The following is a 23,023-nucleotide window of genomic DNA, read 5'->3' as shown; positions in this document are numbered from 1 at the left end:
GATGGGATGATCAGACAGCAGAGCACAGACACTTGAGAGGGTACTTTACTGATCTGTCTCGTCGCAGGGGGATTATATTACCCAGCAATTTACCACCTGGCAATAAGCCAGGCTTACCATGATCTGCTCCCACAACGAGTGTGGAAATTGGCCTATTTCTAGTAACAAATCACATCAACCTCCTTTCCTTTAAGGATAAGGAGGCTTTGTTCGAAAAGCTGAAACAATGGATACGAGTGCAACAGAAAGGTGACTTGGAAAAACCCATCAAATACTGTATGTGGTGGGAGTTCGTCTGTCTACCACAGGACTGCGAGATTTAATAAGCCTAGCAGACAAGAATGACCTTAAATAATGTCTACAGGACATAAAGCTGGCTGGCAGCCATATTTGGTATTTCATTTGGTCTGGTGACTGCTGTTGGCAATCGTTTTGCAGGTGTGCTTATTAAAAACAGCTGTGTCCTTTTGTAGGGATGAAATGATTATGAAGTGATACAATCCATTGATTAGTTTATCAAAAGAAAATTAATTGGCAACAATTTTGATAATTGAATAATTGCTTTGAGTTACATTTCAAGGAAGCACAGCTGGTCGCAGCTTCTCCAATATAACAATTTGCTGATTTTCTCTGTTTTATATAGTCGTAAATTGAATATATTTGGGTTTGTCAAACAAAGCAAGATATTTAAAGACATCCCCTTGGACTCTAGGAAACAATGACTTGCATTTGTCACAGTCTTCTGACTTTTTAAAATTGATTAATCAATCATGGAAACAGTCATTAGTTGCCGCCCTAATCCGTCAAACCTTCTGCCTTGGCAAATGAGTGTCACATTGATTTTCTTCAGCAGAACTAATGAGACAAGGATTTGATTGTGGACTAACAAAGTCAAATGATTGCCAATCAACATCACAGAATAACTCACTGAAGTACCTACAAAGAGACGGCAGAACCAGATTGAAAATGATGGCCCTTGTAAAGACGCAAATGATATATAAGTTTTTATGCTTTACTCAATCATCACTATAAATTTCAAGTGATGAACATGTTGAATCAGCCAGAGCTTGACTCTCAATGTCCTCCCATTAATGCAGTGAGGACACACCTTTCAGGCCTTGCACTTTATTACAGCAGATTGCGACAGATCAGATTTTTCTTTTTATTACGACTTTTACTGCAACATTAAATAATTGCTGACCCGACTCAAGAAGTTGTAAAACCTCCTCAGTGTGAGGCGAATTAGTTGTCATGGTTTCACATCAAAGCAACTGACAGCCAGCTCGGCAAAAGCAAGCAGGGTTATAATTGGACTGTAAATGGAGGCGGTTGAGGGGGGGGAAGCACAAGGAAGCCGCTAGAACCATTGTGGTGTTTGTCATTATGACTTAAATAATGGTGAAGATAATAAGAGAAAAACCAAGACACCCATGGGAAGAAAAGTCCCTTGATGGAGCAATGTGGGATGTCACAGTGTATATTTGACATTTTAAATGTGCTCCTCCCACTGTAGACAGTTACCTTGATATTTCCAAGGTGTGCAGCTGGCTTAGTGTGGTTGTGCATGAGGATCAAGACGGGAGTGGTGTATTTACTCCTATTTTCACAAGACTATTCCTTAATTAGTCAATTGACAGAAAATGAATAAACAGCCATTTCTGATAAGTCATTTTTGAAGCAAAGATGCCAAACATTCACTGGTCCCAAGTGGCTTTTCTCAGGTTTGCATCATAGTAAAACTGAATATATTTGGATTTTGGACTGTTGGTCAGATAAAATGAGCAATATGAGGCTTTAGGCTGTAGGAAACTGTGATGTATGTTTTTTGTTTTTATTTTACTTTTATTTATTTATTTTTTTATTTTTTTATTCATTTTTACATTTTTAGGCTAATCATAGTACTTCTTTGGTATTTGTTTGGATATTTTGATATAATCTTCTATCATTTCAAATACAAAAACTCTTAACTGTTGTCAATCAGGCTGACTACACCATCTGTTCTCAGTTCCCCTGTAACTCTTTTTAAGAGGAAACTACAAACTTTTAAAGCAAGCTCACATGAGGCAAGGGTTTCATAATCAAAAAATGGGTTGAGTGTAACTAAGCATGGTTATATATACATATATGGTCACTAAATCTTAAGAAGAACACAATATATGGCCAATTTTATTCGTAGTCTGGAATTTTATTTGTAAGCTTGTTGTGTTCTCGTGTGTGCTTTTGTCATAATTCTGTTGCTGCATTTCCCACTGCAGTATGAACTCCCACCTACCAAGCCTGAGGGCAGAAAGCAGAAATAGGTAATGCCTTTTCCATTGGTGTCAGTGACATTTATTGGAGCCCCTAATGTAGATAATGGCTTTTTACCGCAGCTAGGTGCTGAGCGAGTGGTATTTGTGCTTCACTGACCGAGTGACAAGAAGGCGTAGCGGAGCCGAGATGGGAGCGCGGGACTTGTCGGGAGCGTGAGGAGATAGAGGGAGAAGCACAGAGAGGAGTAGAGAGGAGAGTGAACAGTAGGCTCCCCTTGCATAGTTCTCCCTCCGGTCACTCAGATGTGGACACGGACACAGTCACACAGTTCAGAGCTTTATGACTGAAGAAATTCTCAGTGTGCAAGAAACCAAAAAAGAGGAAGTATCAGAATAACTCAACATTTTCAGACACACACTTTGTGATAACTGCAGGCGCGCATGTACAGTGCTTCTTGTGCAGTGCATCTTTCCCTTGCTGGTCATGTGTTTGTTAATCAGAAGGAAGGTTCAGTGCAGCCTTGGTGTTGAGCATTTCCAGGACTGATTAAATATTTACCAGTGGAGAGAGTGTGTAGGCAGGGATTGTGGCCTACACAATGAGCTTTTTGACCTCTGGCCTACCGTAGTGCTGGCGAGTCAGGAAATAGGAAAGTCAAGGCTGTGTAGCCTCACGGCGTTTGTTTTTGTAACTGTAAAGCTTCTCTGTGTGCACATGCATATTGTAGGCATGGCAACTGCTCTCTCTTTCTTTCACAAACGTGACCTTGTAGTTGATTTATATGGCGTTACCCACCTCCTACCCCCCACACACAGGAACTCTTAAACATACACACATACAGAGGTAGACACACTAAGCCCTCCTCTCCAATTCCTGTTGTATCAGTCTGTATGTAATCTTAAAAGCCTGGATGGAGTTAGGATTAATACTGTACAGGAAATTGTCCAGATGAGGTAATACATTGATGGACCATCTGTTTGCTGCTGTGATCGGTTGTGTATCCTGCACGTCAAAGTCTTGTTTGAAAGTCTGATTGATGAAGAATTAACTCTGCACATTATTGGAGTAGGATACTACTGCAAGAATTTACAGTATGTGTGTGTATAAGCCTATATGTTGTGCAGGTGCTCGGAAATACAACTCCTTGCCTCTTCATGAGTAGTTGTGGTTGCTAAGTTACTGCCAATGACACTAATTACAGTCTGTCTCATATCTGAAACTACAGCCAGCAACCAGTTAGCTTAGCTTTAGCGTATAACGTAAGGAAACAAGGTCAAATGGCTAACTTGTCCAGTACATAACCCACTTTAAAACCAAATCTTGTTGGTTTTACTATTCGATTTAAAGAAACAACATATCATGTGTTTAGATATGCAGATATTGTTAGCTTTATACAAAGCAAGGCTAACTGTTTCCTTTCTTTTCTAGTCTTAATACTAAGCTAACTAAATAGTGTATTTAATTAGGTAGTCACAGGTCAATGTCACTATGACCTCACAAAATACATTTTTGGTCATAACTCAAGAATTCATATGCTAATTATGACAAAGTTTCACACAAATGTCCAACAGGATAAAATGATGAAGTGATGACATTTTATATCCAAAGGGTCAAAGGTCAACTTCACTGTGACATCATAATGTTCTGCAAAAACACTTTTCTGGCCATTATTCAACGCCATAACTCAGGAACAGAAGGGGAGATTGTGACCATATTTCACATTTGGCCAGATACTGAATTGGTGACACTAATCTTGGTTCCCACTTTGAAACTGTGGTGATTGTATAGATCTTCTGTGCTGCCGGGTTGAAGATGTGTGTGAAGTATCCATATTTTAGAATTTGTATAGTAGTTTCTTTGCAGCAACATTTACATCTGAAGCATCGTCTACTGTCACAACTTTGTGTTCTATCAGAATCAGCTCTATTGGCCAAGCAAGTGAACACAAACAAGGAAAATACACTTAATACCTTTTTATTAAATTCCTTCAAAGTCTTCACTACAAATATGATATGAGTCTGGACAGACATAGATGTAAACTGCAATTTGACTGATTGGCAGAGGCATACAACCGCAAGGTGGTATTTCTAGTTTGACATTTTATAAACAAATAATACATATATGAATCGTAAAAATGATCGGTAGATTAATCAGTGATGAAAATAATCATTATTTCCAGCTGTAAAGAGAAGTCTCCTCATGTGGGACTTACCCTCCTCCTTATCCGCTCCTATCTGTCTTCTGTGTGTGTCTATTGTGAGGAGCATTCTCCTTAGTAGGCATACTGCAAGTATTGCCCCTTTGAGGGCTTTCAATCGGCAATTTTACTGAATACTCTTCAGAAAGCCTGAGCCTGTATTTTTTTCCTCTTAGCTCAATCCCTGCAGGGGCTGTTTGCATGTTACCTCTTGATGAGATGCATCCTATCATTTGAAGCTTCCCTCTCTTGTTCCTTTTGGGTTTTTGCTGACTAATAGTAGGATTTATGTGAGGAAACTGATATAGCCTAGTCACAGTAGGATAAAAAAACAGTTGTGTTGCAACAAATCATAGCATTTTTGTTAGCCTACAGGGATTGTCGGATAGCTGAAGGTTGCAACATGGAACACACATCAGTTTTCTTGTGTTTAATAAATAACCTGACACTATCTAAATATGGTACTACTTGCCAACCATCTGTTGCTCCTGTTTGCCAAGTTCAGTGAATGCCAGGAATTATTTGAAATTACTGTAATGATCACATGACCAGACCTGTTATCCTGCATCAGTTTGAGTTCATTTGAGTTTGGTGTCTAAATTTGACTTTAGCTAATTTTTAATGCTTTATCAGCATCTCACTTCCTGCCTTCCTTTTGCTTACCCTTTCCTTAAAACCATGAAACACCCTTTTTAAGTTGTCCTGTTTGAGATCAAGACTGAAAGATTTTAGCCTACACTGGGTAGCTCTAAGGTGTAAATGTGTGTAACTCTATAACAGGATATTGTTATAGGGCATGCACGCTCAGTGGGCCTTCCTGAGCTTAATAAAGGTTAAATAAATACAATTAAACTTTATGGAAGGAGCGGCGATCATGCCAGAGGGAGGCTGTGGAGCTGTAATTCCAATTTGACCCTGTGTTTTATTTTGTTTTCCTGTTCTGTGCAGCACCATAGAAACATTTTTAGAGCTGGAAAGTATCATATGTTTCTTAGAAAACCAGATCATCATCTTGCAACAGAGTGCAAGTCCTTCTAGAGTAATGCGTTATGCCAGCATCTGCTTGGCTGTGATCCCCAGTGAGCAGAGGCCTGTATTAACAGGGTTTGCGCACGCCTTGGAGCTCCACAGAACCAAACACTTCACATTCCTCTGCAGGGTTAGGAGGAGGGGTTATTACCGGAGGGAGAGGAGCTGGAGGTAAAGGGAATAGAGATATCTATGACTGATTACATCAATTTGGGCTTCGGGATGTAGTCTAACATGCACTTCATGTATTATTGTCTAGTCAGTGCACAGATGCAGTAGCGTGTCTGTGAGTGTGTGTGTATGTGTCTCTGGGTTTAAGTGTGATGTTTTTAGTCGTTAACTCCAGATGAACCTGAGAATTGTCATGGATTCAAATATATAAAATGTGCTCAGTTTGTTCTCCCTGTTTCCAAAATAAACCATAAAATATTGCAGCCATGCAGATCTGTTAGTGTCTCAAAACTTGGTCCTTTATGTATGTGTGTGTGTGTGTGTGTGTGTGTTTTGTGCACATATATACTTTTCCAAAACTTAAGTGACTTTGACTGGACAGGGTGCAGCAGTAGGGGAAATGAAAACGTCAACTTTTACATTCTAATAGGGGGAATTGCTGATGGCAGCATTGTGTCACAGACTCGGAGGTGACATTGGTTGTGCCCATCACAGATTTGGCTCCAGCACACACACACACACACACACACACACACACACACACACACACACACACACACATTCGTAAACACACACACACACACACACCCTGACAGCCAGTAAGAATAGTAAGCAGGGTGTTTTTATAGCATTGTTTTGCTGACAGCTCTGTCATTATTCAGTGGTTTGAGAGCTTTGTCTTGGATCACATTTTGTGACAGGACACCTAGGAGGCAGCTTATAGCCACACAGGGCCCAGATATAGCAGACACACAGACAGTGCAGTGTTTGTCTGTCTGCCTCTGAAGTAAGAATATTTGACTCTGTTTTGTTTCTGTTGGACTGCTCATCCTTTCCCGCCCGTTGATGCACTATAGTGCACTGTCTTCCCGTTCGTACATGACTCAGACAGTTAAGAAGCGTCTAAAATGACTGTGGAACAAGATTATGTGTTTGGCTCAGAGTTGACTGAACTTATTGCTCTTCACAGTCTCCCTGTGACCCACTGCTTTTTCTTTCTCTTTTTTTCCGGTTGATAACATACATCATTACAGTTCATGTCTCAGCACCTCCTTTCATTTCCTGAGTGTGTGATTAGCTGCTAGTTAGCTATCATATTAATGAGCTGCTGCTCATAAAAAAATACACCCAAGGGCTGATATGCCAGGAGCCAGTAGCTTAGTTTATTTTACACAACAGGTCCGTCAGACATAATTTATTTTGATGTTATCAACCATATCCTAATGCGTAGTGAGGATTTTCTTTTTTTATTTGGATTTTGCTTTATATATTTGCATTACTCTTAAGGAATATGGCAGTTGCAGGTCTCATCATCAAACGATATTTTCAGATTAAGGAAAAAGCTTATTTTTGAGGATTATGCTTCCATAAAATTAGATTTAGAGATTAAAATATCATCTTCTTGTGCATTCTGAATATCTAAATCTTAGATCAAAATCTACAAATGCAGCATAAGGTAAATAAAAGGATTTTGGAATTATTTAGGTACATATACAGTACATGTCTTTATGTGCAAGGGTACACCCTGAGCAAGATATATAAAACCTTTATTCTTGAATAAAAGTCTGTGTGTGCTTCAGTTGGAAATATGTCTAGCAGTATATTATCATAATAATAAAAGCTTGCTCACTCAGTGTTTCAGCTGTGTTCACTCTTATTCTAAAACTGTACCCGTGCATAATCGTGTTGCCCGCACCAACAATTAACCATAATTGGGTGTCAGCACAATGCAATTTAACCTGATTTGCACTTAAATGCCAGTCACCCTCATAGGCCACAATGATAGACTATCATCTAACCCTGGAAATAATAGAAAATAATTATTCTGCAATTAAGCCAGACAGAATACTGTAGTTGCGCACATACTATAAGAACCTTAAAATGAGATTTAGCATATCAAAGAGACTGATGAAGCCCCTCTCTCACGACTCTTCACCTCCGTGTTGGTCATTTCTCTTTCTTGTCATTTTACCTTCTTGTCACAATAAGGGCAAAGGTGCCGGAAAGACCACCAGCTGATATACTCCTTTTATCTCTTGAAGCCATAGGAGTTCTGGGATCGTGTCAGGCTGGATTAATACAAGACAAGTGGGCTAGAGAGAACACCATTAGGGTGTGGAAGAACTCACCGTTGTACTTTTTATCCTTGGAAGGGGGTGAGATTGCTCAACATCAACCTTTGCCTCGCAGAACAAATTATGGTGCTTTTAAAACAGCTTTTAAGACTGAGATTACATTGAGATTGGAAACCTTGCCGGCATTACATACTGTGCTCTTTTCCGCTCTGTTTTAGGCCGGAAAGTAAACACAGTGCCTTTAAGATTTATGCTCGGTGTCATCTTGCCACGTCTTGGAACAATGCTAAAGCAGCCAATGTATTATAACACACAGTGATCATGCACAGCTATATATTATGAGGCTTAATTGCCCAATGATTGGTTGCAGTTGTAGGTCTTTTATCATATACATATTGAGACCTAACGTACAGTAGTGAAACAATTAAATATCACCAAGTCTTCCCAAGTCTTTCAAGTTATGATAACTTGAAAACTGGTACAGTCTGTGTTCAGTTTTCTGTATAGAAAGCAGATTATAATTACTTTGTTTGCACATGCATCATTTACATCTGACTCTTTGAGTCTGTGTGAACGTTAGCATTATGGTTCCACTCATACTGTATGCTTTTGTATTTCTTTCTGTGTACTGCATGCACTTACAGTAACTCACTTTCTCACATTATTTTCTGCTCATTCAGCTTCACTCCTTGTATTGTTTCTTAATTGGACCAGCTGTCCTCACTGCTCTCACAGGACATCATTTGAATAAATGGAGAAGTACACTAATGGTGTTGTTGTTGTTGTTGTTATTGAAATAAGTCAGAAATGTTAATGCAGCTCATGCTGCTGCTGTAAAAGCGCTGTGAAACATTTTACAATATTGGTGGTGTCAATATTCCACTGTAGGAGGGATGAGAGAAGTGCTGCAAAACATGAATGGGTTTTTCAATTTAATCCAGGTCCTTTTTTAACTACCTTGCTGGTGTGTTCTGATCAAAATGTCATCACCTTGACTTTATATCTGCAAAACTATTAATTCAATTGAAAAGGGCCAATGGTAAGCCCAAAAATGCCATAACAACATGACCTTTCAGAACAGTAGCACTGTGTTTTAAGAAGGTCTGCAAGAACATTTATGTCAATGTGACGGCCTCTTAATAGTTCATCTGATGTGCAGGTGTTGCTTGCATGATGTACGCAGGGTCAGGTTTGTAAAAGTGTGACTACGTGATCCTTGTGAATTTAATTACCTCAGTCCGCTAGCATCAGTTCATCAATTCTCCACTCATACTGCCATGTGGTAGATATTGGATCTTGCAAAACAATTTACACTTATTGCAGTTGTAATTATAACTAGGTTTTGTGTAATGTTTTCCCCCAGTTGGCAATTACTACATGAAATCCAATATGATGGATGGATTGGATTTGTCCAATTTGTCTGATTTGTCCAAACTGAGTACCTCAATTTTCTAGCTGCTAACTAGCTTATGAGAGTTCAAATGTTTCAGTCCATGACTTATCAGAAATCAGATGGTGACAGATTATACTGCAGTGTGAATGATGCATGTTTTTAAGTGCTTTGGGGCTCAACTTTTTTTAAGTTTGAATACTTTTTGAGTGTCCCTGTTGTACTGGAAAGCTCTGCCTGCACACTGAAATTAAGATGCAGATTAAAAAGAAACCCCCATATTTCTTTTAAGATGGTAATTTCTGTCAAAAGTGCAGGAGTTGAGAGAGAATCACTAATGAGACTGATCAATGATCTAATGAGATGTGAATAAGTACAAGATACTTTGATGTAGAGAGGAGGGAAATTAGTGATAGCGTTCACATGTCTCAATTTCTACTTGAGAGGAGTTGTTGTTTTGTAATTATTTACATCATTTTAGTTATTAATGTCAGCACTAGAACTCCCCCTTAATACTGCATTGAAGGATGAAACGTTGTGATGGTAATGTTGAAGCTGTTGCCACAAAATATAGTCAACTTTGTTTTCAAGAACGCTGATAGTTAGCTCTGCTTACTGCAAGGCTTCGATAGTTCTCTCAGATATTCTGCAAATGCTTCTTACATCACACAAGTCAACCACATCCTGAAAGATGACCTCAAAGTTCGATGTAAAGTTTGATAGGCATGGTGTGTGTGTGTGTGCGTTCAGAACAAATTACCTTTTGCAAGAGAAGAGAGGTTGAATAAACCAGGATTATGGAATGAAAATGCAGGGATTAGGGAGTGAAATGCATCTTGATCCTTTATTTTTAGCACACACCTCATAGTCTTCATTCACACCTAATCCATGTGCTGAAGGTTTTATTTATTAGAATAAGTGCAAGAAGAAAATTTGTTTTCCTTGAACAGCAGAAAAACTTTTATACCAGCCTGAATATGTATACTGTACCAGTGCTGTGAGAGAACGAGGACTAGACACACACACAGGTTTTATTTGTAAAAGTGTGGTAACAGATGATGGTGACAACAGATCCGAATTTCACCATATAATTTCAACCAACCAAAATGTATCTGAGACTTTTCTCTTTTAATGTCGCCACTGCAGAAAGTTGTGCCGTATTGAGCGGTAATGTACTGTACTGTTAATCTGACGTGTGTTGCCTCTATGGAAGTTAATTACTGCCCTGCTCACAGCATCTGTGCTGCAACAGAACCGTTTAACTGTGGAAAAGCTTCTGAAGTGATTGGCAATGATGTGATCTGAATCATGAATTAGTGGCTACCTGATTGTCCCTTCAGATATTGGACTGTTTCTGTTCTGTGTTCACTGAAAAGGGGTGGATACCCTTTTCATAGAAACCCAGGTGTTTGATTTCCATTAGTTTTAAGAGGCAAGCTCATGTAGTTTGATATAACGGCTCTCACTTTGCATGAATATTGCTAACATTTAGTCATTTGGAGCAATCGAGCTGTGATGAATATAGTAGAAATGTTTTATCATTTGTTGTTTTTTTTTAATCATTGTTCAGTGCTCTTTTATGATTTGATTACATTTTATATTGGTTCTTAAATGAAACAACCTACACCATATCTTTGTTGCTTCATAACAGCAGAGGCACTATCAGTAATATTGATAAAGGAGCTGAAATGATTAGTTGATTAAACTGCTCATATTTTCATAATCAATTAATTGCTTGAGTAATTTCTGCTTAAAAAAATTACCTTTGCTGTTTATTATGTCAAGATTTTGACTATTCATACCTAACTTTTCATGTATTTTTTCCGTTCTTGGTAAAATTGGTAATTCAAAATGTTGACTGATGATGATGATATACAAGGTCAACATTATGTGATATTAAGTCAAAGGTTTTTGATTCCAAGCCAAAATTATGAATTACTGAGTCAAGATTTGCAACACTATTGTCTCAGAATCATGATATATATATATATATATATATATATATATATATACTTTTGACTTATCATGAGTATTTTTTATTTATTTTATTTTTTCTTTTCCTGGCAGAAATTGGCTTCCATAAGCATCAGACAACTATTGAACCATTTTCTATGAGTCGTCAGTCAGTTAAGAGAAGAACTGGCTTTCTTTTCCATGTTTTTCCATGTAAAACAGTGTAGTTTGAACTGAACTCTCTCAGCCTTTTGAATCTTTTACTTTCTAAACTGTGTATCAGTGTCATCCAGTCTGAGTACATTTTACAAGAGATACCTTTAACTTAATCTAAGTATATTACAAACTAAATTATTTTACATATATAAATAAAGTCATAGTCCTTTTTAAGTTTAAAAAAAAAAAAAAAAAGATATTTGCTTGTCAAATGTGAGGATTTGCTGTTACTCTTTGCCTTGATCATAGCAGAAGGAATATTTTTACTTTACAGACAAAATTATTATTAATTGTTGTTAAAATTAATCATTCTAGTGCAAGTCCTAGAATGATCACTTTCACTTTTAAGCGTTGTAGATAATGACTACGACATTGCAGCAACATTTCAGCCTACTACTGTATAAGGTTGCCCTTGTCATCTCAATTACATCTGATTACAAAGACTTGACATTATGAGGCTTCTAATGTGGGTGTCGACACTGAATATGTCCACAATGCCGCTTTTCTCTTCCATACTCTGTCTGTTTTGGCATCACTTTCTCACTCTCTGCCTCTTCATCTCCTTACATCACACATGGTAATGAGATTGAATGTGAGAGGTCTGGCTTGTTTGATTTTCTTTTTTTTCCCCGAGCAGGCTGACGAGGAACAACCAGACCTGCCAGTTACGGCTTTAATTCTTGCTTGATAAAACAATAAAAATCATGGTGATAACAAGTGGAACTGTCAAAGTGGTGTAGTGCATGGACTCTGGTGTTCCTGCAGCCCTTTAGATGACGAAAGACAGGGAACCCTGGTGACGCACATGCACGCGCGCACACACACACCTCCTAAATGAGAAAAGGCGTTGAGGCTTGAAGATGCCCTCTTTCAGGCTCTCACTCTCACTGCCCCTCATCATTTTACTCAGTACATTCCAGTACATCATCCCTTCCTCTTCCCCCCTATCTTTCATCACTACTCCTCAGCACTCCTCCCTAAAGTCCAATACATCATTATGTCTTGTAGTCGAGATAAAGCCTGGCTATTTAATGATTTCTTAAGCTGGTGCCCTTGACTGTCCTGCCCCGTTTTATCCTCCTTGCTTTTGTTCTTGCAAAGTTTCTGCACTAAACTTCTCTTCTCTCTGTGAAGTTCGTCAGTCAAAGGCGAGGACAGTTTGAAATCATCTCAGACTTTAGCGCCTTTTGTCAGATCCTGAATGCCTGTATTTCAGCAAGGTCATACGAAGCATTGCAGAAAGGATGTTTGACATTGTGTCAACTGATTGAATGAATGGCTTTCGGCAAATCAGTAGCTTTTGGTGAATAGTCGGAGCTGTGTTCAGCTCATCTGTTATGTATAAACAACTTAAAGTGTTCCTACTTCTACACGGCAAGTTAGTGGCTTACCAAGAGTGTGGAATGGAAAATCAGTGTCATTACGCAAGCCAGACGGACTTTGTTCTAACACCCACAAAACCTTCACACAGAATATTCTGGTTACAATAAAACTAAATCTATTACCTACCTAGGCTTATCTGAATGCAGGTACACAAACACACACACACACACACACACACACACACACACACACACACACACACACACATATATATAAACACCATCGTTCACATCTCACAGAGTGTGAGTCATAGAGTTGTGTTTATGCGCCAAGTTAATTGAGCCTCTCCAGAAGGTTTTAACACAAATTAAAATGGCTCCTTATACTTTGCAGTAGCTAACAGACCTTGTTATGATTGCCTCTGCAGGCCCAGGAGCAATGTGTGCATTTTAATGTGTGTGTGTCCATGTGCGGTAGTGCTTGAAGGAAGTAAATCAGTAATTTTTAGTGATGTGTTTGTGCAATTTGGTGTGTGTGTGTGTGTGTTGGGGAGGTTGGTAGTGTTTGATTGAAGTATCTGTCAAGCGAGTGTCCTCCTATCTGTGTTTAGTATCAACAGATACTGATGTTAATGGCAGCAGTTGTTTAGGTGGCATGGGGTGCTCGCGGGCACACAAACAAACACACACACACACACACACACACACACAAAGGCTGGGACATGGTTTACAGCCCAATTACCCAGCCTGCCTCTTCGCTGGAAAGGGCTCTAAATCTTTGATTGTATTGTACACAGTCTAACCTCTGTTATTCCCCCTCTTTCTCCCTCTTCTCGCCTATCAGCTATATAGTTCACTTTATAATAACTCACTGTATACGCAGGATGCTGTTAAACAAATCTTTTATCTTTTTCATAAAGTGTGTTTCAGATCTCAAAGGATTCATTTAATTATTGTTATGCAGCTTTTTTCGCCAAATCATATAATTTCTTTGCAGCTCATTGTCTGATACCAGATGGCTTGGTATCAATCCACGCCTTGGGGTTGGGAAACGCTGATCTAAACCACTTTATTCGGAGGTCAAACCAAAAGTGACACATTTGAAATGTCTTAATTATCCCTTACAATTTGGGCAATATTTTTACTATTCACCTCCAAGCAAGTTTGACCAACCAGGGGGTATGTATAAAATCTTCCTGATCGTCTCTTTGTCCCCGCTTTTCCAGCAATATCTCAGAGTACAGTGTCATTATTGCCAATAGGAACGATGGCCAAAACTATGAAGACTATAAAATTTCCCAGTACAACATAATGAGTGCAATAAGTCAGACTGATGTTGACATTTGAATAAAAAATACAACCAAAGAGAGTTTCTGTGAATGGGTGCAGCAGGGCTGTGTGAGTGTGCTGAGCATGTCCAAGTCCAAAACGGCGATATCAGTGGGTTTCATCATCCCAGAGCAGACTAAAAACCTACTAGGCTTGAACCAGATGCCCCTCAGACTCGTGATCCATCCATCTACTCACTTCATCCCCTCCTCCATCCATTCATGGCTGCTATGGGCCTAGTTGTCATGGTTACCGTGTCCTCGGCGTCGCTAAGCCTGGATCGCGCCTTTTGCTGCCAGGAGGGGGAAAAAAGGTTTATGATAACACGTATACACACAAGAGCAGATGCACACAAACAGACACTTAAAGGGATTTTCATTCGTATGTCAGTCGGGCTTAAAGCACATATGCACACAAACACTCACACAAAAAACATTAGTACAGTACAGTAAAGTGAACACACAGGCCTACTCTGACACAAAGTCAGCCCCATTAATCATCCAGCATGTGTGCACATTGTCTCATAGATAAGTCTGTGTATCCTGAAAGGTCTCTGATATTACAATCACAAGCTACCGACCTTTTAAAGGCCATCATAATATATCACTTCCAGGATAAATGTAGATGAATTCAGTCTCATGCAGTATAGATGGTGAGGAGAGGAGGATCCCAGCGTCAAATTGCATATTGAAGTGTGTGAAAGCACAGAAGTGCTCCATTTTATGAAGATGGAGACTGGCAAATGTTACCTGGAAGCATCATCTTGTGTGTATGTGTGTGTGTGTGTGTTAGGCCTTGCCTCTTGTGCCACCTCTTGTCTTACAAAGAGGATACTGGAAGATGGAGACACAAAACACAGTTGCCATAGTTTCATGCTTCCCCCTCTCAGGGTCGATTAAGGAAAATGTTGCGACCGCTTCCTCTTATCCGTTATAGTTCTCATTAATATGGATGTTGATGGTGTTTATTCTCTCTGCTCTGCCCTTTCTGTCTATCTCTTGATTTAATAAAACTGCTGTTGTGTTCTTTTTATATATATATATTTTCCATTTGCTGGTTTAACTTTCCATTTAAAGTCTTGCATTTGTGTGTTCTGTCTCTTTCTGTGTTTGATTCATCTTTTTCTCTCTCATCTCTTTCTCCTTCTCAGCATTAAGTGTTGGAGGAGAAGGTATATAACCTTTGACATTGGTTGCCATGGGAGCAGTGTTGTGCAGTAGAGGAAATGTAAAATTCTAGCAACATAGAATTAATAGTCTTTCTTCTCCTGAATGAGTTGGAAAAACACACAAAGATGTTTATCCCTGCTAGATGAAGCCATGCTGCAGTTACTTTTTTCCATCTACTTCATTTTTTGGCATCGCAATGAAATATAGACTCCTGGACTTTTTTATTCTTTGTGTCAGAGCTACATATTCATATTTGAGTGTCAAGTGTAAGGGTACAGAATATTAATGGTAAAATGGGCTTCAGAAGGAATTTCATTCACACTGATTTAACACAGTCTGACATGGCCGCTGGCAGGGCTCCAAATTTTCACCAGCCATCAACCAAATGCTGGCAAATTGTGGCTGTGCCTTCCCCATCTGTCATATTTCTAGCAGCTTTGGCAAGTAGACAAGTCAACCCCATTGACACTTTTTATTCTAAGCCCCCTCGGCAGCTAAAGTAAGCTCCACAAAAATGTGTATTTTTGCTTCTTTTGTCTTTCTGCATTTTATTGTGCATTTCCTTAAATGGCACTAAGAAGGAAAAGCTGAAGCTTCACAAAACATTTGTTTTATATTAACAGTGGGTCAAATTACTATTGTAATGTGAAAGCAGTCACAAATGATGAAAACACAGAGAATTAACATCTGACTCACTCCACAGTTCATCTCAGCTTTATGGAGCATTTTAGTGTGTTTGAGCTCATTAGTTGGCTCTATTGCCCACAAATTTACTGTTTTGGTTCAATCTCACTGCTCTTATCAGCTCCGTTTCCAGCCGCAGAAGGCAGCTTTTTTCTGCTTAACAAGCTTTGATTAACCAAGTGTACACTATATATGGTGAGCACCAAATGACAGACAGGCACAGTCAGCAACGAGCTTGTGAACATAATGGAGCATTTAGCGGCTAAAGAGCCACATACTTCCCTCAGGAGTAGGTGGAGACCAAAACAGAGTTACAAATAGTGTAAATATTTCATGAGGTCAGCAGAAACGCAATTCCAGCTGAATGCTAATGTTTTTCAGTATCTGCTTGATGTGCGAGTTTGCTCATAGGTTCACCATAACAACTTTATAAGTTGATAATACGTCTGATTTGTGTTTATAGCTTTTTTTGCTGCAAAAGATGAAAACTAACTAATCCAGTATTAATGAAATTCAAATACATACATTCCCTGTGTCATAGAGGTTTTAATGTCAGTAGTCATCAATAAAAATAAAAAAATATACATAATGCTGTTATTTTAGTCATCAAAACAAATCAAAAACTACCCCCATATGTGCTAAAGTAAGGGAAGATAGTGTGTTTTGAGTGTGCGTTTCTGGCAAGCAGATTGGTTGATATTTAAGGAAAGAGGAGAACCATGAGAGGGAGGAAGCAGGAAGTATTGACTGAGATATGATGTTGCTATTTTGGATTGCTCTGGCTGGTGTGAAGAGCTTGAACTATGAGAGCGGGAATTGTTACATGATGACAGAAATTAGAGATTAGTGACATGAAACTTTGGCAATGTTATTGTCTGTGTGTTTATAGGTTGTACCCTGTGTGTGTGTGTGTGTGTGTGTGTGTGTGTGTGTGTGTGTGTGTGTGTGTGTGTGTGTGTGTCTGTGTGTGTATACATGAATGCCACTGCAACATACCGTAGAGTGCAACAGATTTCCACTGCAGTCAGCCAGCTTAGTTTAAACTCAGATTACCTCATTGTTTTCATTACCAGCATCCACTCTTTCTTCTCTCCCTCTGCCTCGTCTCTCTCCCTCCCCCTTATCTCTCTCCCTCCCTTTTGTTGTCTCTTACTCCTTCCTGCCATTTCTGTCCTCCCTTTTTATAATTTTTTTTTTTTTTAATTTATTGACCATCCCTGCCTCTGAAGATTTCACACAAGGCCATTATGGCCTCATGTCAACCGTCCCAGCACTGAACTGCCTATCATGCCTATCATCTTACTGCTATTCTTGCTCATGCTATTAATATTACAGATGCCGACATAGGATTTCCGGTAGCATCCGTGCTAATCTTGTGCTACCTCTGGTACATTTGCTATAGCATCCACCTTCAACGTGACATTTGATATAAAACTAGCACCTGTGCTAGTGGTAGTCAGTGTAGTGGTCGCCTAGTTTTACAAAGTTTTTTTTTTTATTACAAATCTGTTTATAAAAGTATATGTGTATTTGTGGGTGTATGGATGCCATAGATGTATTTGGATGATAGATGGGACAGATGGCAGTCTGTTAAAGGTTGGGTATTAACCACAGTGGTTCTCTGCATCAAGGGGTTGAGGGTCAAAACAGGTTACGTCTCAACAGGGACTGACAACCTGTGACTTGTCTCAAACCTCTAACCAAACGGAATTACTTTTTTTATATCCTTTCATTCTATATCTGCATTTCTTTGTTTTTGTGTATTGATGAAATGTGCTGCTGTGACAACCATTGTTTAAAAAATGAAGATATTGTCACATGTAATGGATGTCACTATTATTATTTTGTTGTCAGTTTTCTTTAGTGTTTTTAGTTTTCCTAAGAAATCGTCTTTTTTCTACTTTTATTCTGAATGCTATACTGTAGATGGACCTCTTGTCTAATCTCTCCGTGGGATAAATGTGACTGCACTGGCAAAGACACAGATAATCACATTAAGTAGTGAGGGATTAAGACTTTAAGTATTTGCAATGCTGCTAGTTGTTTGTTGTGACCCCTTAGGTTAGTCTGCCAGCTTCAACCTAAATGTTCTATTTTTTTCTCAATTTGTCTCTTTTATGACATTCTTTAAATTTCTTCACCGCCTGTCTGCCCCAGGCAAAGCTAGCATTAAAGCACCATGATGGGAAGTCTGAGGATTGGATTGGGACCAGGTGAATGTCTGTCTGCAGCACTGCTTTCTCCCACTTCCTTCTTCATTCCAACCTTCCCTTTTTTTTTTTTTTTTTGTACTCTCGTGTCAGTCATGGCTGTCACAGCATGTGTTCCTAGAGGGCAAAAAGAGAAAGTGAGAGAAGGGATGGACAAAATGAAGGTGGACAGATGGAGAGGCTGTTGGGCACTGGACCAGCCTATTCATCAAAGAGGAAAAAAAAGATAATGAAAGGGAAAGAAAGTAGTTGAATGAATGAGTCAGCCCTGCCGTCCAAAATATAGCAGCACTTTTGGTCCGTGCCTTCATAGTTCAGGAAGGCAGAGAGAGGACAGAGTTTCAGTCTGATTAAAAACATAGAGAGACATTCCTGAGACTCATCTGACAGATTTGGGTGCCGGCCTGGAGACGTGTGGACACTTGTGCACAAAGACACAAGTGTATAGACACTCATACAGACAGATTCAACTCTTTTCTGGGAACGGACAAGAATTTCCCTAAATCAGTCAGTGCATATGTACAGCGAAATTGCAGAGCTGTAGATGCACATTCCTAATTTCTAGCTAACTGTTTCAACCTTTATTCTCCCATGAAACGATATTATTGGACATCAGATATTTTCTTTGTAGGGTCTTTTGTGTTGAAAGCATAATAAATCAAAAGCAAAAATAGGTAATGTCTTCCACTAAGGTAGCCGTAGAAGTCGTAACTAATAGCTTTACTAATGGTCAATAAATGATTTACCAATGCTATTATCAGGAACAACGTTTGGGTTGCCACCAGGTGGTGAAGAAATCCCATCAGTGGTGTTTATCTTCTTTTATATGTAATAAAGTAGTTCTAAATGTTTGTAAGGCACTAATAAATACTCATTTCACTTTCACATAAGTGATCAAGTCTGCTGTTTATAAATGTTAAAATGTTATGTTGTGTTATGTAAAACTAGACCAGCAGGCAAGTATACTGGGGTCCAAGCAGGACTTAAAAAGGTTGTTAATCTGCATTTGTTTTCATGCAGTTAGAGATGTTAATAAATTGATTTTGGTGTGGATGTTCAGCAGCTCTTCTCCAGAAGGTAAGTGGATAAACAGTCCATTAGAGTGGTCTTCCTGATAAACTAAAGAGCTAAAAAAGACAAAGCAAGTGTTGAGGATAAACACCAATCAAACTCAAAGTTGGTTGGTGTTTAAACTCAAAGTCTTATGATGGTTTGTTAATGATCTTCTATAAAAGATTAGTAAATTGTTTATTAACCAATGATAAATGTAGTAATTACAACTTTTTAGAAAGGGTTTTAATTAGAAAGTCACACCTAAAAATATGATACAGATAGAGGTATTAATTTTCAGCCTACCTGCCTACTATATTGTTACGAGTTTCTTCTTGTCCTGAGCTATAATTATGTAATTTTAGTCAGTGCTGCAGAATACCTATGCAGTGTATTTTACCCCTGAGTGTGTGTGTGTGTGTGCTCACACAGACATAATCTAGTGTAGGATATTTGTTTTCACAGTAATGAGAATGGAGCACGGTTGGTTGGATGGATGTTTAGACTACTCTGTCTCCCTCTGTGTACACTGGTCGTTTACGCTGTCTCCCACTGTGGACCTTCTCTCTTTTTTTTCACCTCCTCTTCGCTCCAACAGTCAGAGCTGTCATGCATTTGAAAACGTGCAGGTGCTGCTGCTCTGTTTTCCAGGAAAGAAGAGAAGCTACAGCGAGACCCACAGAGACAAATACCGTAATTGTCTTGTGTTATTCACACAACTGTAGCCTGAATGAACTTCTTTTTTAGTGTTCAAGCACCATTTTGACCTTAAACAGGCATTTTCTTTTGCCTCTGTGTCATATGGAGCAGGTTAGGGCTTCGGTGTATTACCTTGAGACACTTTGACAAGGCCTGGTTGTTGTAGGGCTTAAACCTGTCTGACCTTTGCTGCTGTGATTGGACAGTTTTTGAGCAGCAGGCCAGCCTCTTACATCTCCCACGTGAACCTGTCTGTCCCACCTTTTGTCTCCCTGGCTGTAATTGATGTCAGAAGCAACACGTGAGATTTGGAGGATGCGTGAGCTTGAAAATGCCCTTACTTGGCTATAGCTCCTATCTCCTATACACTCTTCTTTGGAGCACTGGCCACTAGCCTGGCTGTAGACCTGCACTGGCCCCTTGTGTCTACTGTAGAGCATTACATCACTTCTGACACTGACAGGAAGTACATTTGTTTTCACACTTTCAGAAAGACAGAAGTTACTGAAGATGCAAGAGATGATTCAAATACAACTTCTCATTTCAACTGATGCATTTGGTTAATTTGTTTTGGTGTTGATTTGGTAGTGAAATACTTAAAAGAACCTTGTCATGAAAGGCATCAAACAGTTGTTTTCCAGCCATTGGAGTCATATTGGAGTTTAGCCAGATGAGATTCCAAAGGAATTGCAGACTTCAAACAGGACCACCATTTTCTCTTGTCTGTCAGAGGCAGTTATAACACAGATTCTTGACAAGCATGCATCAGCATGCAATGTGTTTCCACCCCTGCTCTGGGAACCCCTGGGGTTGCAAACAGAGGCTTGTATCATCATACAGAGTGCCTAAATATGCAGAATGAATATTTATTTTATTTGACTTCACATCAAAGTGTGTAAAGCGGTTGAGTTGACTTGTCTGGAACCGCTCTGTGTTCCAGCAACTGTGTCTTTTTGCTATATTCCTTTGTCAGTATGATTAATAGCCTCTTCCTGCTGTTCTGGAACCATTTCCTCCCGCTTAATACAAGTCAGTCAGCTGCTCGTGTCCATTTTTATAACTTCACTTCCCATTTTAGTTTCATTAGCATGCAGCTTGCATCTGTCATTGTAGTATTGCATACAGAAGGTATTAGCTAACACGTACTCAGATGCCGTGTATTTCTAAGTTAGCAAGTGTCACGGAAAGTCACTTACACCAGTGTCAGCATCCGTGACATGGAAAAATCTGGACACAGACATGTGGAGATTACTATTCCGCGTCAAACACCGTACACGAGAGGCAAGTGGCCACTTTTTTTCATGTGTATTTGAGTGTCTCTGTGTGAGTACGGGTGATGGGTGTGTTGGGAACTGAGGACTTGCCTGAAACCGGCAACCGTGTGTGTGTGTGTGTGTGTGTGTGTGTGTGTGTGTGTGGTGTGATATTTTGGGAGAAGAGGAAGGGGGTTCTAATGTGAGTGTGGATGTGATGCTGAGCTGCCATCTTCTGAGCTGTAAAGTGAGAGGAAGCACAGGAGGACGTGTTTATCTTCCACCTCCTCTGACCCTAAAACACACCGCAAGCGGTTAGTTTCGCTTGTTCAACTTCTGTCCCATCTTTCCTCATGTCCACTTCATTTTCAAGGCTATCGCTAATCCAGTGGAGCCCTTTTACAGTTCAGCATTCTCCAGATTCACTAGCCTAATCTAGACATTATGCATCTCAATATAACACCATCAAACTGTCAAATGGGTACTGAGCGTACTTGCTCACTTCCCCATATATTCTAGATTTTCGATATCGCCAACACCCACGTGTGTTTTTGTGCCACATCAGTTAGTTGAAAATCTCACTGAGTAGCAGTTACGCTGGGAAACACAGCCCCCCTGCTGCTGCCATGTTGGGGATATCAAACAGGGAGGAAGTGAGATCGGTTCAAGAAAAAAAGGAAGTGAGAAATAAGAGGGAAGAGAGGTTTCCTGCCACCAGTGTGGCAACCATAAATCACCTTGTCCTTTTCTACCCCCCTCTGCCTGTGTGTGTGTGTGTGCGTGCGTGTTTGTGTATGTATATGAAGCGTACCTGCAATGCATTTGTGTCCAGATTTGTATTTCCATAAAACACAAGGAGATCATATTGTAGCAGTCACCTATTCTTGGCTGCTTGCTGTCATTTCCCTTTTCCTAATTCATTGTAGCTGAAAATTCCTTTGATCTGATTGGAGGGTTGTTCATATCACCTGTTGTGCAGCGTGGGGAGAATGGCTCCTAAATAATAATTGAGAGCAGCTGGATGCATTACCCTCTCAGAAAGTCAGGGTGTGACGACGCCCTTTTTTTTAGGGCTTAAGAGGGGTGGGGAATTGTACACTCATGTCATTCTTATCCTTCCTCGACTTACTGCAGACCTCATTTTAGAAGATATTGTCAGCCAGAATCTCTGGTCTGTTTAGGCCTTTTTAAGACTTATTTGCTGTCTATTGCTTTTGTGATTGAGGGTGATTTTGAGCATTCTGGAGCCTAGTTTAAGTGAATTTTAAAAAAATCACCTTTCAACTAGAAAGGTGAAGCAAAGTTAATATTTTATATACATATATATATATATATATATATATATATATATATATATATATATATTTTTTTTTTTTTTTTTTTTTTTTTCCCCCCAATCAGCTGAAGTCTGGGGAACCAGTACCGCCATAGTTGTATTATAATTTGTCCTCTGTCAGCCATATTAACATCTCCATTCCAACACAACCGTTCTCCCCTGTTAGAATGACTCTCATATCACCTGGATAGAGAAGGACTTTGCCAAAGTTAGACTCAAGGTAAGCTCTGACCACTTGTACTTTACTGCTTCTGTATACCAGGCCTATCTGCAGGTCCTCCCTCGCAAAGCAAACACACTCCAGCTTACTGCTTTGGCTGCTTATGCTTAGTCATCCTAATAAAAAACATACAGTAACATCTCTGCATTTTATCCGCTTCAGCCTAACAAGTGAATTCAGCAGAAATGCTGAAATGACTAAGGACTGCAATGCAGCGTGTTCAGATGTTTGTGAAATGCAGGTCTGATGACAGCTCAATTATGCTACCGTTTGGTCAAGAGAGAAGTTGATCCTGTTGGCCTGTTCTCTCTTGTTTAAAGAGGTATTTATAAAGGGCAATAAAGTGCGAGATGGAGGAAAGAAAAATAATTAAAGGGAACTTGAGGACTGGTAAGGGCTGTTTTAAGAGACAGGATGGGCAGGAATAGACCATTATGGGAGGAAAGAGAGGGACATGCCGGGCCACA

At 39.5% G+C, this 23,023-nt stretch overlaps 1 protein-coding gene across 3 annotated transcripts in view; it reads left to right on the top strand.

Annotated features, from left to right (window-relative positions):
• rps6ka1 (ribosomal protein S6 kinase a, polypeptide 1) overlaps positions 1–23,023 on the top strand; it is a 51,318-nt gene that overhangs the window by 16,452 nt on the left and 11,843 nt on the right. Inside the window, exons 1-2 of one of the 3 annotated variants that reach the window (XM_042387889.1) lie at positions 20,869–21,028; positions 22,503–22,556. The exons of the other annotated variants lie outside the window; for them this stretch is intronic. Coding sequence (XP_042243823.1) covers positions 20,987–21,028; positions 22,503–22,556 — 96 coding nt within the window. The 5' untranslated portion in view covers positions 20,869–20,986. Of the gene's footprint in view, positions 1–20,868; positions 21,029–22,502; positions 22,557–23,023 lie in introns of those variants that run through there. 3 annotated transcript variants of the gene reach the window in all.

This window comes from Thunnus maccoyii, chromosome 16 (assembly GCF_910596095.1).
Source record: "Thunnus maccoyii chromosome 16, fThuMac1.1, whole genome shotgun sequence".
Lineage (NCBI taxonomy): Eukaryota > Metazoa > Chordata > Actinopteri > Scombriformes > Scombridae > Thunnus > Thunnus maccoyii.
This window is presented reverse-complemented; position numbering and strand designations above follow the sequence as displayed.